Here is a 15866-nt window from a genome sequence, read left to right as displayed (position 1 = left end):
GAGTTCAAGTATACTTTTGATGAAACTCCAGCATAATATACTGGCGTATTTTCCGGATTTTGAACAGTGTTTTCGCTCAGGTTTATCTTTACATGAAAAGTGGCTAAATTTTAATTACTTTTGAAACTGGGCTATTTTTAAACGATGACTTGTAAATCTGGCTATTTTTGAATTTCTCCCTGATTCTTTAGGAGTACAACGACAACTATGTCTGTATCTTAAGGTAATCGTGATTGACAATATGAATCTCTAATTTTCGGTCCATAAAGGACTAGAATAGAAATTATAAAATTGATATCATAAATAATCCTTCATTTAGTTAAATAATATCTTCATTCGATGATATTAACTTTATAACATTATTGCAAAATTACGTGAAAATTATTTTAGTTTCATTCTCGTCTTATCTCTATTTTAACACTAGGAGACAAATTGTAAGCGGTACACTATTGTTTAATCCTTCTTGACTAAGAAAAAAAAAAAAAGTAAAATATCCTTAATTGGTAAACATTGTTTCTGGAATTATAATCATTTCACTTTACTAAAAATAAATAAAATGAGATAAATTAATGTTTTTGCAATTGATAGAGTTAGAAGTTCAAGCCACATGAGGTAAATAAAGATATTACCTAGCCTATTCCTCCATTCATTCATTTTTATTTGTTTATTTAAAAATATATTTTTATTTTTACTTATTCATTTTAACAAATAAGAGAAAGATATTTTTTTCCCCTTGCTTTACCCTTATTACTAATTACTCATTTCTAAATTTTGTTAAGATTTTCTGAAATACTATCATTATTAGAGGTTATATGGTAAAATATATTTTATAATTATTATTTTGCAAGAGACTTAAATAGTTTAAAGTGGATAAGTAAAAGTGAACGAGGAACTATTTATTTTATAACAACAATAACTACCCAGTAAAATTCTACCAAGTGGGGTATGGGGAGGGTAATGTGTATGCAGACCTTATTCCTACCCGATAGGACAGAGAGGCTGTTTCCGATAGACCCTCGGCTCAGAAGAACTATTTATTTTAGTAACCCGAAAATAAGTGAAGATGTTTTTCTTCTTTATCCTTTTTATAGTTTCCATCAAAGCTTGTGTTATTAAATTTGGAAACTTTCTAAGTTTTGCATGAGATAACAACAATAGGAGAATCAAAAGTCAGACATCCTAAACTTCCCACCTTCCCACGTGTTTTGCACACGTGTCCATCCATCCACGTGCGCCCCCTCCAAACCCTCCACCCCTTCTTTCTCACTTCGTCACTAAACACTGAACACAGCTTGATTTTCTTCCTATTCAGTTCAAACACAGCTTGATTTGCAGTTCATCATTTCTGCTAATCTCACCTGAGAAACAATGCTAAAAGCTAAAAGCTTTTTTCTTGAAGTTCCCATCTTTGATTGGTTTAACGGAGTGGTAGAGGTCTCGAATAATGGGAAAGAAGGCATCTTTTATACTCTTTGTGCTGCCTACGCGTTTGTCTCCTTCATTGCCCTGGTACACTAATTTTAATCATTACTTAGGTTTCTTGGATTATACTTCTGTTTCCACTTATGCTATAAAATTAAACTCCAAGTAGTACTTTTTAACCATATTTTATGACACGAGATTTATTGCCTATCATCTGGATCTTATTGGATTGACCATTAATGCTAGTTGATTAAGTGTTGTAGTAATACCCACATTTACTGTAATACCAAATCACTAATTAACCTCGTTTTTTACCCAATCTTTGGGTCCATCTTTTATTAGGGCAATTTCTTCGGATTTATTTCATCCATTCAGAGTTTAGATATTTTCCAATATGAGCTCCTAACTTACGTTGGGTTGTTTAATTTTGTGGACACGTTTGTTTTTGGGTATGCTCCTAGGTCTAGTTCGTAGATCTAGGATTTTGTCGATGAATTTGCCTTTGGCTTCGTTTGGATGTCTGGAGGAAAATTTGGTTGTTCATAGAAATTGCAGCATAATATCGTGAAGCATAGGAGATTATTTTCTTGGATGCCCTTGTTCGAAAGGAAAAGGAAGTTCAAAATAAGATAAAAATAATTTTCCTTCAGGTTTATATATTTTTGCAGGACTTAAGGTTGCAATTTTTTATTTTGAAAATTTGTTGAAAGCTTTACCTTTACCCCACTTGTGGGGAACTACTGGGTTTGTTGTTGTTGTCGAAGGCTTTACCTACACGTCTCCTTCCGATCAAATGCACAGAAATGCAAGAAAATCAACTTTTCGACCATTTTTCTCCTGAATCATGGCCACCAAATGGTACATTAAGGTTAAGATATTGACTTATTTTAGCAAAGGGATCATTTGATTTGCAGTTGGATAAGGCGTGGCAGTGACCAATGATGAGAAAATTTTAGTGATTATGTCGAGTGCATACCATAGGCCTATGTCTCATGGGCTTAGTGGGCTTGTGTTAATGCTCACTAAGAAAGGCTCAGTTGATTCTCTGTTGGTAACCATGGGCTAGGCATGCTCGGGCAAGAGCTCCACGCTTGTCAAACCATGGGTTTGAGTCTTGCTTGGATTAGGAGAAAGGTAAAGAGGAGTTGAAGTTGACACCAACCAAAGGTATGGAGAAAATATTTTGTCCTGGGGAAATGTTTCACCTCGGATACTATTTTCTGAATCATTCTTCCCGTGCTTGATTGGGTATATAGTAAACAATTTATGGTTATTGTTAAGTATAAGATAGGTAGAAAAACGATTTTGTGATGTTGACAACAACATCCAGATTGGTTAAGGCAAGTTATGTGAAGTAAAACATTTTTTTTTATAAAAAAGTGCAATTCATGTTTATATAAGTAACAGAAGTCATTTATCGGCTTTAGGTGAAAAATATTTTCTCCAGAGAAAAAGCATTTTCCATAATTCATGAAAAATCAAATCAAATACCGAGAAATGATTTGATCAATCACTACATTTCTAGAAAAGTTTTTGTATCATACCAAACGCATCCGTATTATTTTTGGATAAGCTACTCCGTCCGTTCCAATTTATGTGGCGTAGTTTGACTCCACACAGAATTTAAGAGAAAAAGAAAGATTTTTGAAACTTATGATCTTTAAATTGACATTACATTTTTGTGGCGGTAAAAGTATGCTAAGGATAGCACCCAGGGGTGTGGCCTAGTGGTCAATGAAGTGAGTTGAGAATGATGATATCTTAGGTTAAAATCTGAACGGAGATAAAAAAATTAGATGATTTCTTCTCGTTTGTTCAAGCCCTGGTGGATAGAGTTACTTGCTTCCTGTTGCTGGTGGGAGGTAGCAGGTATTCCGTGAAATTAGTCGAGGTGCGCACAAGCTGGTCCGGACACCACAATTAAAAAAAAATGCTAAAGGTAAAATGAGAAATTTATAGTTGTATGCTTTTAAATATAGAAAGGTGTCATTATTTTTTGAACTAACTAATAAGGAAAAGTGCCACATACAATGGAACAGCGGGAGGAGTACTGCTTTTTTCTCTCACTTTACCTCACTGTCTGAGATACTTCTTTGAAGTTACATTGCCTTACACATAAAAAGTGATGGACCCTCGTTTTGCGCTGCTCCATTGCTTTAAAAGATAGGGTGATCGCTTTTAGTAACACTAGACTTTTTACTGCTAGGGTAATAAATTAATTGGCAGGTAAGGAAACACAGGAGTTATGTTCAAAGATACAATTTGCGGAAGTCAGAATACTCTTATTTTCCTGCTATTCACTATTACCAAACTGAGGTTGGCATTTGGTTGTCTAAGTTTTATTTATGAACTGTTGAGCTACCACTCTAAAGTGCCTTTAAGGTATAAGTTTCCCCCTTAACTTCATATCTTTACCTAATCAGGAACTATATTCTCAAATATGTTGAATTCAACTTAACTGAGATTTTTTGCCTAGCCTGAATAAGAAACTTATAGTATGCATTGACAGCAGAGCATAAAAAAGGTCACACAGTTGCAGTCTCCTCTCCTTAGTCTTTGCAACAGATATTCACAAGAGGTTAAGAGCCATAAAAATGAGCTTAAAGTAAATGACAACATGCAAGGGAAGCAGACTTGTTAACACAAGAGATATTTAATTTTGACTCGTGATCATGAAGTGGTAAATGCATTTCTAGGCTCGAAACAAAAGAAAGATTAACACATCTATTGGTAGTAGTCTATTAAATTCTGTATAATTGACTTAAGCATTGCAATGACTATCTTGTATTCATATTCATTTTTTAAGGATAATTTAATCAAATGGAAAACAAATAGTTCATCCAACAAAACCAAAAGGGACAACAACAACAACAATAACCCAGTGAATTCCCAACAACAACAATAACCCAGTGAATTCCCAACAACAACAATAACCCAGTGAATTCCTACAAGTGTAGCCTTACCCCTACCCCTACCCTGGAAGGTAGAGAGGTTGTTTCTAAAAGACCCTCGACTAAGGAAAAGAAGAAAAAAAGTAGTGGCAACAAGTAATAACAACAACAAGATATTATGGTAACGAAGCAAAGATAACAATCAAACAATAGATAGTACTAGCAATCTAAGGATAAAAGGATACCATATTAAAACAAATGCTACCGACTTGAGAAAGACAAAGGGACACGCTCGCCTACCTACTAACCTTCTACCTTAATCTTCGACCTCCACGCCCTCCTATCAAGGGCCATGTCCTTGGTAAGCTCCGGTTACGCCATGTCCTGCCTAATCACACCTCCGCAATATTTCGTAGGCCTACCTCTAGCCTTCCTCATACCCACCAAGGCCAACTTCTCACACCTCCTAACTGGGGCATCTGTGCTTCTCCTCTTCACATGCCCGAACCATCTCAACCTCGCCTCCCGCATCTTATCCACCACGGGAGCCACTCCCACCTTATCCAGAATAACTTCATTCCTAATTTTATCTAACCCGGTACGCCCGCACAAAACCAAAAGGGACAATGTAGACAAAAGAGCTTTACAATGATTGTAACTCCATCAGATGAAAAAAAGAGGAATTTATTAGAAGGTCTGCCACCCAATTATATTTCTCCGCCTTTTCTTTTGCATGTGATTTTTAATTATTGTTTTTATGCTTTCCTGTTGAAGGATTATGTGCGTGTTTGTATGTCATGTTGGTCAGCAGGAGAGGGTGTGTGGAAAGGGGTGACACTTGTTTATTGCAAGCTTGTGTTGTACTATTTTAATGGTCTGGGCACTAGTAGTAATGATGACACTGCAGTTTTTTTAATACTAGAGTGGAATTTGAAAAACTTGGAAATTTATCCAAATTTCCATCTTTATCTCACTAGCTTGTCTTGATTAGGCCTACTCCAAAGTCCAAATTCTCGGAATTTATCATCTCAGCAAGTTTCCATATGTGGTATTGCAGGTACAACTGATCCGCATCCAATTGCGTCTTTCAGGAATTGGTTGGACAACACAAAAGGTTTTTCACTTGATGAATTTTGTTGTCTGTGGATGTAAGATTTCCTTTACTTTCTAAAAGTTTTGCTAGAAACTGTTCGCATCAAGTTATTCTGATGCTCACAAGGACCAAATGATTTGTTGGCAGTGAGAGCGATTCTATTTGGCGTCTACAGGAGTGTGTTTAATCTAAGACCAAAAGTAAGTCTTTTCTTTCCCGTAACCATTCTAATATCCACTTTGCAGGTGAATAACTTGCAGAGTAGGCTGCTGTCTCCTAAAATTCTAGAATGTACTCTCAAGGGAATTACACTGCAAGAGAAGGAATTTAACTCATGAATGTCACCGTTTAAGTAGCATTTGTCTCATTTTGATGAAACAATCATTTCCAATTCTTTGAGCCTGAACTGAGAACAATTTATCCTTGTTTAGCATCAACTCATCACCAACCTAGTAGATCTCACAGAACTGTATCAGTAGCTGCAAGCCTGTGGTTAGTGTATAATCTATGGACTTAACTTCACCTTGTTTAACATCAATTTACTGTCTGTTTGAACTGTCTTGTGAGCAATTCCCAGTCCCAGAGCGAAAATAGTCAAATCATCCATTCCTTCTACTCTCGGCTTTCTTCTGTCTCTCTTCTTATTCCATGACTTTGTAGCTGATATGAAAGTTTCTGACCTTAACAGATTGATATTTCCAACTCTTGCTGAATTTGATTGCAGGCTACATATTAGAACAGTTGCGTTTTTATTTTTATTTTTAACCATACCATGCATCAGAACTGGGATCCAAGTTTTCATATTTTCTTTAAAGAACAGGCATTGTGGCATTTACTTTGTCAATTTAGCTAACACCAATCAACATTTAAACAGGCACTTGAGATGATGCTTCTGGATCTCCCTGGTCTTCTATTCTTTTCCACATATACGCTGCTAGTTCTATTTTGGGCTGAAATATACCATCAGGTAATGCTATTTGATTCTCAAAAGTCTTTAAGGAATCACTCAGACAAGATAGTTTCAAGGGAATCATGTTAAAATATTCCTTAATATATTCGTTGTGGAAGAAGCCTTACCTATTATAATTATTTTCCTCATGGATCAGGCCTTACTCTTTTTTTATTATTTTTCTCAGGCAAGAAACCTTCCCATTGATAAACTTCGACCTGCATATTATGCAGTTAATGCAGTCGTGTATCTTATACAGGTAGTGCATCAAAGCTCTATTCACTTCACAGATAATATATCCCATGTATAAGCAATGGAAGCCTCTCTAAGTTTCTTGCTATTTATAGAACCGTGATATGACTGCAGATATGCATCTGGATCTTCATCAGGCTTGGCCCGACTTCGACTGGTGTTGAAACTGCTAAACTTTTTTTCGCAGGTAGGCTACATATATGCTAATTGTTACTAAAATATTGTTGTCTACAATCTTAATTTAAAAAATCTGAGTCTGCACTTTCTGCAGTTATTTCGTTTTGTGCTGCTCTGGGATTTGTCATGTATGGTGGAAGGTAATTGGTGCCCCAGTGTTGTACAAGTGCCCATATTCTCTTTTCCTATATTCATGTTTCATGAAATTGATCTTTTTTCTTTTCCCTTTTTAATCTCTCTTAAGGTTATTTGCAATGCTTCGGCGCTTTCCTATTGAATCTAGAGGCCGTCAGAAGAAGCTTCATGAGGTTTGTACCTGTTGTAACTGCCTTCATCTTCATTCCGTCATTCTCTTGCCATGTACATGGCAATTAGATGCAAGACTACATTCATTTTGGTGCTTGTTTTTGCCTTTGAGAGAAACAAATCCATCTTCATTGAAGCTTTGGTGCCAAGTCCTACCTTGTCTTTCCGGCCATCGTAATAGTATCTTCACCAATTAAAAACTAGAAATGTAGTTCCCAGCTCCATCCATCTTTGTTTTTGGTTGATAGTGTAGACACTAGGTGCTATCTTCTAGCATGAAACTGTCTAATTTTTGGTAGAATCATGAGAGGATATGGGGTACCTAGTGAAATGCTGAAATAGTCAAAATACACTGATTTATTTTTTCCGCAAAAGTTAAAGGAAAAATGTTTTATCGTGTACTCGATATCAGCCAATCAATCTATTGAGCCTCAATCTCAAACTAGTTGGGGGTCAGTTCTTCAGGTGCATGATTCGTTGTGTATTATATCAAATCCAAATGGTTTCATTGTACTTAAAGGATAGCGTAAAAAAATTTGAGCGTTTAATGTAGTATGTTATAATTATAAGGGGAAAGATAATTATTCCTGTGTAATGAGAATGTGATCTACTTTTGGTCTTTGATGTCTATCGTTGTGCAGGTTGGCTTTGTGACTGGCATTTGCTGCACTTGTTTCCTGATCAGATGTGTAGTGGTAAGTTTCCACTATATCCAAGATACACATATTTGACCGTAGCATGATTAAGAAAATGCATATTTCCATGTTATTTATTTGCAGGTTGCTATTTCTGCTTTTGACGGGAATGCTGATGTTGATGTCATTGACCATCCTGTTCTCATTCTCATCTATTACATGGTAATTTAAGTTATTTTAAGAGTTCAGTTTCTAGATTTTTTACACCATTAGGTTAAATTTACCTACACCAACTCTTGGGAAGCCATGATAATCTATTAATCTCGTAAATAGAGTTAATAACCATTCTATAACTGATTAAAATTCAATTGACAACGTAAAAGTTCTTTACATTGTTATGTCTGAAATTGAATTTAATACTCTATTACGAAATTGAATTTAATACTCGATAAATGTTCTTTACATTGTTATAACCAAATTCAGCCCTTGTGGAACATTTGCATCTGTAACTGTATTTTTCCATTTTCAAGTCCATTCTTAGGTTTATTTAATATTTTATTATTTATCTTCTCTTACTTTTCAAGCTCCCTTGAAGCTTTTTATAGGCGTAAAAGATCTTTCACAAAGATCTTTTTTTTTCCATTTTATTCAGGTGGTGGAGATATTGCCTTCTATATTAGTGCTCTTTATCCTGCGCAAATTGCCTCCACGACGCGTATCAGAGCAATATCATCCTATTCAATAACTGATAAAAGAGCAACACTGATATTAATGCTTCATAGTTTTTGTTGGGAGAAGCCTTTTCCATGCAGCGAAGTCATTAAAAATATTCACAATCTTTTTTTTTTTTTTTTTTTTTTGGGTGGGGTTGGCGTTTGTTCAATTGTATGGAAAAGAGTTCTAGTTTGACTGCAACTCATATTTGTTTAGAAGTCCTGAAATTATTAGCTATTCGGAGTGTCTAAGATATAGAAGAATTTTGATACACCTAAGAGAGTAGTAGTTAGAAGTTTAATGGGACTCAAACGTACTACCTGAGGTTAAATCCTTTCGTTATTTCAATTTATATCGTTGCTCTTGTAAAACCTCAAAGCTAATCTTTTCTTAGTTGAAACATGTCGAGAAGTGGTACATTATGGGTAATTCTTTTCTTGGGTATTTGCATGGGCATGGTTACTGCCACTGCAAGGGAACCTAAAAGTGAGAACGTGGAGTTATTTGGTCGAAGATGGCCGCCTATTCCTTGGTGGAGACTAGCATGGTGGGTACACTACCCAAACTACCCGCCATTGCCTCCGCCTCCGCCCTCGGTTGCTAATGTGATTCCGCCACCGGTGGATGCGGCTCCTCCTCCGCCGCCGCACCCTGCTCGTCCGCCACCTTCTCTGCCCCTTATTACTAATGCAGTTCCGCCACCATCTCCACCACCGCACATGGCTCCACCTTCCCCTCCGCCACCACACGCGGCTACATCACTACCTCCGCAACCAAGTCCTTCTCTTCCTCCAATTGACAATGTGGCTCCTATTCTGCCACCACCACCTCCAGCATTTCAGTCACCGATGGTTAATAAACCTCCTTACACTCGGGGTGATGAACCAAGTGGTTGTTCGATGGTTTTGATAAACGTGGATGGGTGTGTATCAGATTTGATCACTTCCTTTTTCAAGGATCAAGTTTCATTATCCGTTGATTGTTGCAGAGTCATTTCAAGAATTTCAGATGATTGCTTTGACGCAGGGTTCACACACTTCAGGGTGCCCGTTTTCCTAACAAAAGTGAGGGACTATTGCAGTCACCACCCGACATCACTTCCACCTCCGCCCTCAGTTGATGATAACGCTGTCCCGCCGTCACCTCCACCACAACACGCGGCTCCACATCTGCCACCGCATGTGACTCCATCACTACCTCCACAACCGCCTCCGTCTCCGCCCCCAGTTGATAATGTGGCTCCTATACTACCACCATCTCCTCTAGTGTTTCACTCACCGGTGGTTAATCCACCTACACCGCCACCTCCTCCACCTTCGCCATTGCACACGGCTGCACCACCACTGATGCCACCGCATGCGGCTCCATCACTACCACCTCAACCGCCTCCATCTCCGCCACCAGTTCGTGATAACATGGCTCCTACAGTGCCACCACCACCTTCATCGACTCCTCGGGGTGATGAAACAAGCGATTGCTCGACGGTTCTGATCAATGTGGATGGGTGTGTATCAGATTTGATCACTTCCTTCTTCAAGAATCAAGTTTCGTTATCCGCAGATTGTTGCAGAGTTGTTTCAAGAATTTCAGATGATTGCTTTGAGAGAGCGTTCACGCACTTTAGGGTACCAGTTTTCCAAACAAAAGTGAGGGACTATTGCAGCCACCATGGCTGAAGCATAAGCAAATCTTAACAATACATTTTTCATGAAAGCCTTTGTTTCCTAGGCGAGTCCATGCAGAGTCATATTCCTAATAGAAAAGAAAAAACGGATAATTAATGTAATTTTTTTTTTTTTGGTGATTTAATTTACTTGATAGGATTCTGAAGAAAAATGACCAAAATTTCATGTAGTTTGCTTAATGACAATTAAGAGTGGTTGAGTTAAATACTTTACTTAAAATTTATTTATGTAGTTGATTCATCTCGATATTACATTTAGGACAGCAATAGTGACTGCAAGGCAAAAGTAGATTTACCAATAAAGCAGACGAAAAGAGAGACAATAAAGCAATAACAATAATCAGTAGATAAGGTCCAACACATAGATATACTAAAAGTAAGATAATGAAATGGTAAAAATTTACCTACACGGAGTATTTACACTAAACTGTATCAAATTATTATAAATTTATAATTTAGTGATTTGCCTATTGAATTCTATCCTAACGGATTGAGAACAGGGGTTAAATAACATTTGGACCACACTTTTCTACATTAGCCTGATTATAATGCTATTAATGCATAAAAACTAAACCCTTTGATTCTAATATTATCGAGGATACTTTTTAATGCCTTTTAATTTGGCATATTACGGAATTTCTTTAGTTATTTCGCATTGCACGTAGAAGTGACTCATTTCTACATTCTTGTTTATCTCCTTAAAGATATAGATCATGACAGATTTGGCCACAACCACAATAAAGGATTTAGAATAATGAAACAAATATTTAATTATAAGGACTTGACATCATGCTTATTTCCAGATTAAGAATATTTCATATTGGTCGGACTTTCTTCAAGAGAGATACATTGCATCAAATCTACATTGACTTCGTGTTTAATTATTTATTTGCCAAAGCAGGCAAGGGATATCACTAGTGACCAAGGAGAAAAGGAAAATATGTATTTTATATTAATTCAGGAAAATAGCGTGTGTACCATTAAGCATCATCCCATTCTCAACAAAATGGATTAGTCGTAATTTACTGTTCATTCCATATTTATTCTTACTGTCACCTCTTTTTGTCATTTTTCTCAAAAAAAAAAAAAAACGACCAAAATATACCTTTTTGTTTAATAATCTGTTATGCATTTAACTGGTTTTGTAAAAAAGACACGTATTCCCTCCCTTCACTTTTTACTTGTCCACTATTGACTTTGCACACCCCTTAAGAAATAATAAATGAAGTATATAATTTATCATGATACCCATATTAATTGATGTATATTCTTAGCGGTGGAAATAATTTGGAATAAGTAATTAATATTAAGGGCAAAACAGAAAAAATAAATTACTCCATCCGTTCATTTTTACTTGTCCACTATGGACTTTGAACACCCCTTAAGAAATAATAAATGAAGTGCATAATTTACCATGATACCCATATTAATTGATGCATATTTTTAATGGATTTGAGAAAATAACTTGAAATGAGTAATTAATACTACGGGCATAATAGGAAAAAAAAATTGTCTTCTCTTGATATGCTAAAAGTGACAAGTAAAAGTGAAAATTTATTTTTAGAATACTTGACAAGTAACACGGAGAGGGTACTTTTTTCTTGATATATGAAAATGGACAAGGAAAAGTAAAAATCTACTTTTGGAATAATGGACAAGTAAACGGACGGAGTATAAAAGTTCTAAATACATTATTAGGGAAGAAAGTGAAGCTCACCTAGTCCTGAAATATGAAATTGGCTAATTAAGCTTCGGAAGAAATAATCAAAAATTATATCTTGTGTAAAAGAAGAACAAATAAACTGCAAAGGACTTTATTTCACCATCTATCTAAGGAAGATTATTGGTGTTCGACCAAAAAAATTTAGACTTTTTGTTGAACCAATTAAATAAGAAAATTTTAGGTAAATTCCAGCCAAAGATAATTTACACTAGATCTAAGATAGAAGATATGAGTAAGCAAACAAAGCAAGCATAAGATTTGACTATAACATTAAATTAAATCCCATTACATAAGAAGAGGATGATTAGTTTTATAACATTAAACAATAATGAAGAATATATAGATGAAAAGGGTCGTCGATATTTAACGAGGTAGAACCTTGTACCTTTGATATGATGGGACTAACGATATATATTGAGGATCTATACTTCTCTGCTTCTTTATCTTTCGTGGGGAGAGAGGGAGATGAAGGTCTATCCTCCTCTCAGAGAACATGTCTGTGTGTGGATTTATTTTCCGCCCCCTTTCTTCTTCTTCTCACTTAGTTTATATACTAGGTCTTCTCCTTTACCCAATGGTCATTATCCATCGCACCTAAGTCGTTTGACTATACTACGGGTTGACCCCTTGAAATGCCATAATATCCAATTCACCTCTCAAGCATTCTGAATACATGACCTCGGCCACGGCCGAGGTGCGTGTCATTACAGCGTTGTATGGATGTGACTGTCCCAAGTAACTTTTCGCCGTCCCTTTCCATGCCGATTCTTGTCTGGCCAGATTTTGACACATACAGTTAGTCCTTCCGCCCGTTGAGGTCGCCTCTTGGTGAGCTCGATGGGCGGACTCTATCGATTCGAAAATTGTGAGAAATCTGAACACTTTGCGCGAAAGACGAGCACCTTATGGCGAGGCAGTGACGCGACATTTCGAGATCTGCGTCAGACCGTCATGTCAGTTCAGAGCGTCATTAACACTTCTCATGCGTCATTATGGCGCACATTTTCTGTGCATCATATCGTTTTCCGTGCCCTTTCCGTTTTCTAAATGGCGGCGTTTGGTTTCCCCGCTCAGGGCATTTATATCCCTATAAATAGGGGAGAATCTTTCATTTGAATGTTATGCTTCTTAATCGCTCAAGAGAGATTTTTGCAACTCTTCTTCTCCTTCAGTTTCTCATATTTCTGTTTCTGTTAGGATTTGTTGTGACCACTACCTTTTTCCCTTATCATTCTCGTTTCTTTCAATCAAAGAAAAAATGGCTAGTGCTTATCCCCGCTCTAATAGAGCCGTTGGTGCTCCGGTCCGGAAAATGTACCCCTAATCGAAGAGGTAGTGGGTCCGGTGGAGGACGAGAGTTTTCCGACGGTGGATGAGGTGGTTCCCCGTCCAGGGAAGACGAGGACTGATTTCAACAGCCCTGCTGGGGATGAGCCGGAACCTGTTTTCTCGATGATGGATGCTGCGGCGCTCATGGCGTTCAAAGCCAAATGGGGGATTCCCGATCACATTGAGCTAGTTTCGGCGGGTCGGGACATAGTGCATATACATCGTTCGGGCTACTGCCCATTCTACGCATATCTTTTCGTCATTGGATACACGCTTCCCCTTCCCTCGTTGGCGGTGGACTTATGTCGCTTCTACGAGGTGTGTCCAGCCCAAAGCTCTTCGTACGTATACAAGCTCTTCTTTATGCTTAGCAAGTACGGGGAGTTAGCCGATCGAGGAATTTCTCTACAACACATGCTTCACTTCTTCGCCCCCCATTTTCATAAGGGCACGATGATTCATATGCGTCACCGAGGAACCAAGGGTTTGGTGGTTAAGATGGACGACAAGACCAACCGCCGCTTCTGGGAAAATTACTTCTATGTCCGGATGGAGCACGTGGTGTCTAACCCCGCTGGGTTCCCTGAGGTGTGGAATTTCGCCCGTAGGTTTCCCTTTCCTTTTATTATATTACATTTTCTGAACATGGCTGTTGGTCGTCTCTCTTTTATGACCGTAGTGTTTTCTGTTTTCGCAGCCGATAGGGTGCCTCCTCCGCAAGTTGCCAACATTCGCGAATGGGTGAGCGCGATTCTACCCCACATGATGGGGATCCGCGAATGGGCGCCTTTTCATGAGAAGTTTGGGCGCAAACCTTCCACTGGTAAGTCGGCTTGTTTCGGCCTTAGTTGCTTTATTCTTTGCTCTGTCCTTTTTCTTTGTCTTATCTTTGTTATCCAATTTCTTGTTGGCAGGTCGAAGAGGAGCGAGAAGGGAAATGGCTCCTGCCCTTTCTTTCCGTCAACCGGCTTCCTCTGCCCGGCCCGTACCAAGAGCAATTACGGACGAGGGCGGCCAAAGTTTGGTTGCTCGCGTACCGCGTCCGCGACCGAACCCGTTCGTTTGGAGGTTGCTCCTCGGTCGGAGACTCCGGTCCCCACAGTCCGTTCAACGGGCGAACCTTCTCGTGGCCGCGGCGAAGAGACCCCGTCGAAGAGATGAAGGATAGTGTTGGAAGGGACGTCTTTAGCTGAAACACCCTCGAGGGGCAACCTCATTTCGGCGGTGTCTGAATCCGGCGGTGGTGCCAGCCTGGGTGTGGAGGCGATGGCCGGGGGACGCATAGGTGTGAATTCGAATGGGGTCGAATTGTGACCCGTGATGAGTTCGAGCAAGGTCGAACATCGATTTGTTAACTTGAGCGGAGTCGAATTTTACTCACTTGGTGATGGCCGGGACCGTAAGGGTGTAAATTCGAGCGAGGTCGAAATTGTAACCCGTTGTGAGTTCGAGCGAGGTCAAACTTTAACTCTACTTGGCGAGGGCCGACGGCCGTAAGGGTGTAAATTTGAGCAAGGTTGAAACTGTAACCCGTTGTGAGTTCGAGCGAGGTCGAACTTTAACTCTACTTGGCGAGAGCCGATGGCCGTAAGGATGTAAATTCGAGCGAGGTCGAAATTGTAACCCGTTGTGAGTTCGAGCGAGGTCGAACTTTAACTCTACTTGGCGAGGGCCGATGGCCGTAAGGGTGTAAATTCGAGTGAGGTCGAAATTGTAACCCGTTATGAGTTCGAGCGAGGTCGAACTTTAACTCTACTTGGTGAGGGCCGATGGCCGTAAGGGTGTAAATTCGAGCGAGGTCGAATTTTCCTTTCACTCGGCGATGCGCAGGCTCGGTGGAATGGTGAGACTTGTCTGTATCATTGCTTTTATTGGAGAATATTACTCGTTGCTGCATTGTTTATGCGCGCGTCGGGGTAAGTCCCAATTTATTTAATTTTGCTCTCATTGGAGAGCATTGTGCGTCGGGGTGAGTCCCGGTCTATCTAGTCCCTTCATTGACGGGATGGTCGATGAATTTTGTTGCTTGTGCTACTGGGCACCCTGGGACTTGACTGACTCGAACGAAGTTCGGGTGTGATTCGTAATATTTAGTCGGTTGAACCGGCATAGGATTGCCATGGCGAGCATACGTGCAAGCTTTTTGTGCTTATGTTCTATCTGTGTTGGAGAGGCTATGTTCCATGGGCTCACTGCCCAATCCCAGGTTGTGGAAGTTTTCTTAATAATGCCGACTTGTTTTGAGCCGTTTGTCTGTTATTCGCAATATGGTACGGAACGTTTTCCGGGCGTGTTATTTCGGTGGCGTCTGTTCCCAGTTCGTGCACCTGGGAGAGTGCTCGTGTTCCTGTCTCAATCTAGAAAGAAGGAAAAATAACAAGTTAAAAAACCAAACGAAGTCATCCGTTACCTTGACCTGATTGGCTGGTGAGGTGAGAGGGGCACTGTAGGACAACTCATTTAGTCCTGTACTCGAATGATGGTTTCAAATTTTGTAGCCCCGTGCTTAGCTCCGTCGTTAGTCGAGTTTGGACTTCTTACGGACTGACAACTTACTTCGTCCGTTGGGATCTCGAACTCGAGTCCCGATCCGGTCTCGTCCGGGGTGCACAAAAATAAAGGAAACATAAGTTATATTCCGTACATACGGGTAGGACAAGCTTGTTATTTCAAAGAATCATACAACAGGCT

At 39.0% G+C, this 15866-nt stretch overlaps 2 protein-coding genes across 2 annotated transcripts; both read left to right on the top strand.

Annotated features, from left to right (window-relative positions):
• Positions 1 to 1192: 1192 nt before the first annotated feature.
• On the top strand, positions 1193 to 8787 carry LOC109239599 (tobamovirus multiplication protein 1-like). The gene is made up of 11 exons (XM_019406185.1): positions 1193 to 1509; positions 5371 to 5461; positions 5554 to 5606; positions 6281 to 6373; positions 6543 to 6614; positions 6722 to 6794; positions 6879 to 6924; positions 7029 to 7092; positions 7732 to 7785; positions 7870 to 7947; positions 8378 to 8787. The coding sequence occupies exons 1-11, from the start codon at positions 1369 to 1371 to the stop codon at positions 8468 to 8470; spliced, it is 858 nt and encodes a 285-aa protein (XP_019261730.1). The 5' UTR covers positions 1193 to 1368; the 3' UTR covers positions 8471 to 8787.
• A 29-nt stretch (positions 8788 to 8816) lies between these two features.
• Positions 8817 to 10221, top strand: LOC109239598 (leucine-rich repeat extensin-like protein 3). Its single transcript, XM_019406184.1, has one exon. It carries the CDS (start codon positions 8841 to 8843, stop codon positions 10113 to 10115), a length of 1275 nt encoding a protein of 424 aa, XP_019261729.1. The 5' UTR covers positions 8817 to 8840; the 3' UTR covers positions 10116 to 10221.
• Positions 10222 to 15866: the final 5645 nt, after the last annotated feature.

Source organism: Nicotiana attenuata, unplaced genomic scaffold (genome assembly GCF_001879085.1).
Source record: "Nicotiana attenuata strain UT unplaced genomic scaffold, NIATTr2, whole genome shotgun sequence".
In the NCBI taxonomy this organism is placed as follows: domain Eukaryota; kingdom Viridiplantae; phylum Streptophyta; class Magnoliopsida; order Solanales; family Solanaceae; genus Nicotiana; species Nicotiana attenuata.
Note: the sequence above shows the minus strand (reverse complement) of the source record. Positions and strands in the feature narration are given on the sequence as shown.

Excerpts from the sequence above, each read along its gene's own strand:
- LOC109239599 (XM_019406185.1), top strand. The coding sequence starts at position 1,369 with ATGCTAAAAGCTAAAAGCTTTTTTCTTGAAGTTCCCATCTTTGATTGG. Across the intron at positions 5,607-6,280 it reads TGTTTAATCTAAGACCAAAA|GCACTTGAGATGATGCTTCT; the intron begins GTAAGTCTTTTC and ends ACATTTAAACAG. Across the intron at positions 7,093-7,731 it reads GTCAGAAGAAGCTTCATGAG|GTTGGCTTTGTGACTGGCAT; the intron begins GTTTGTACCTGT and ends ATCGTTGTGCAG.
- LOC109239598 (XM_019406184.1), top strand. The coding sequence starts at position 8,841 with ATGTCGAGAAGTGGTACATTATGGGTAATTCTTTTCTTGGGTATTTGC.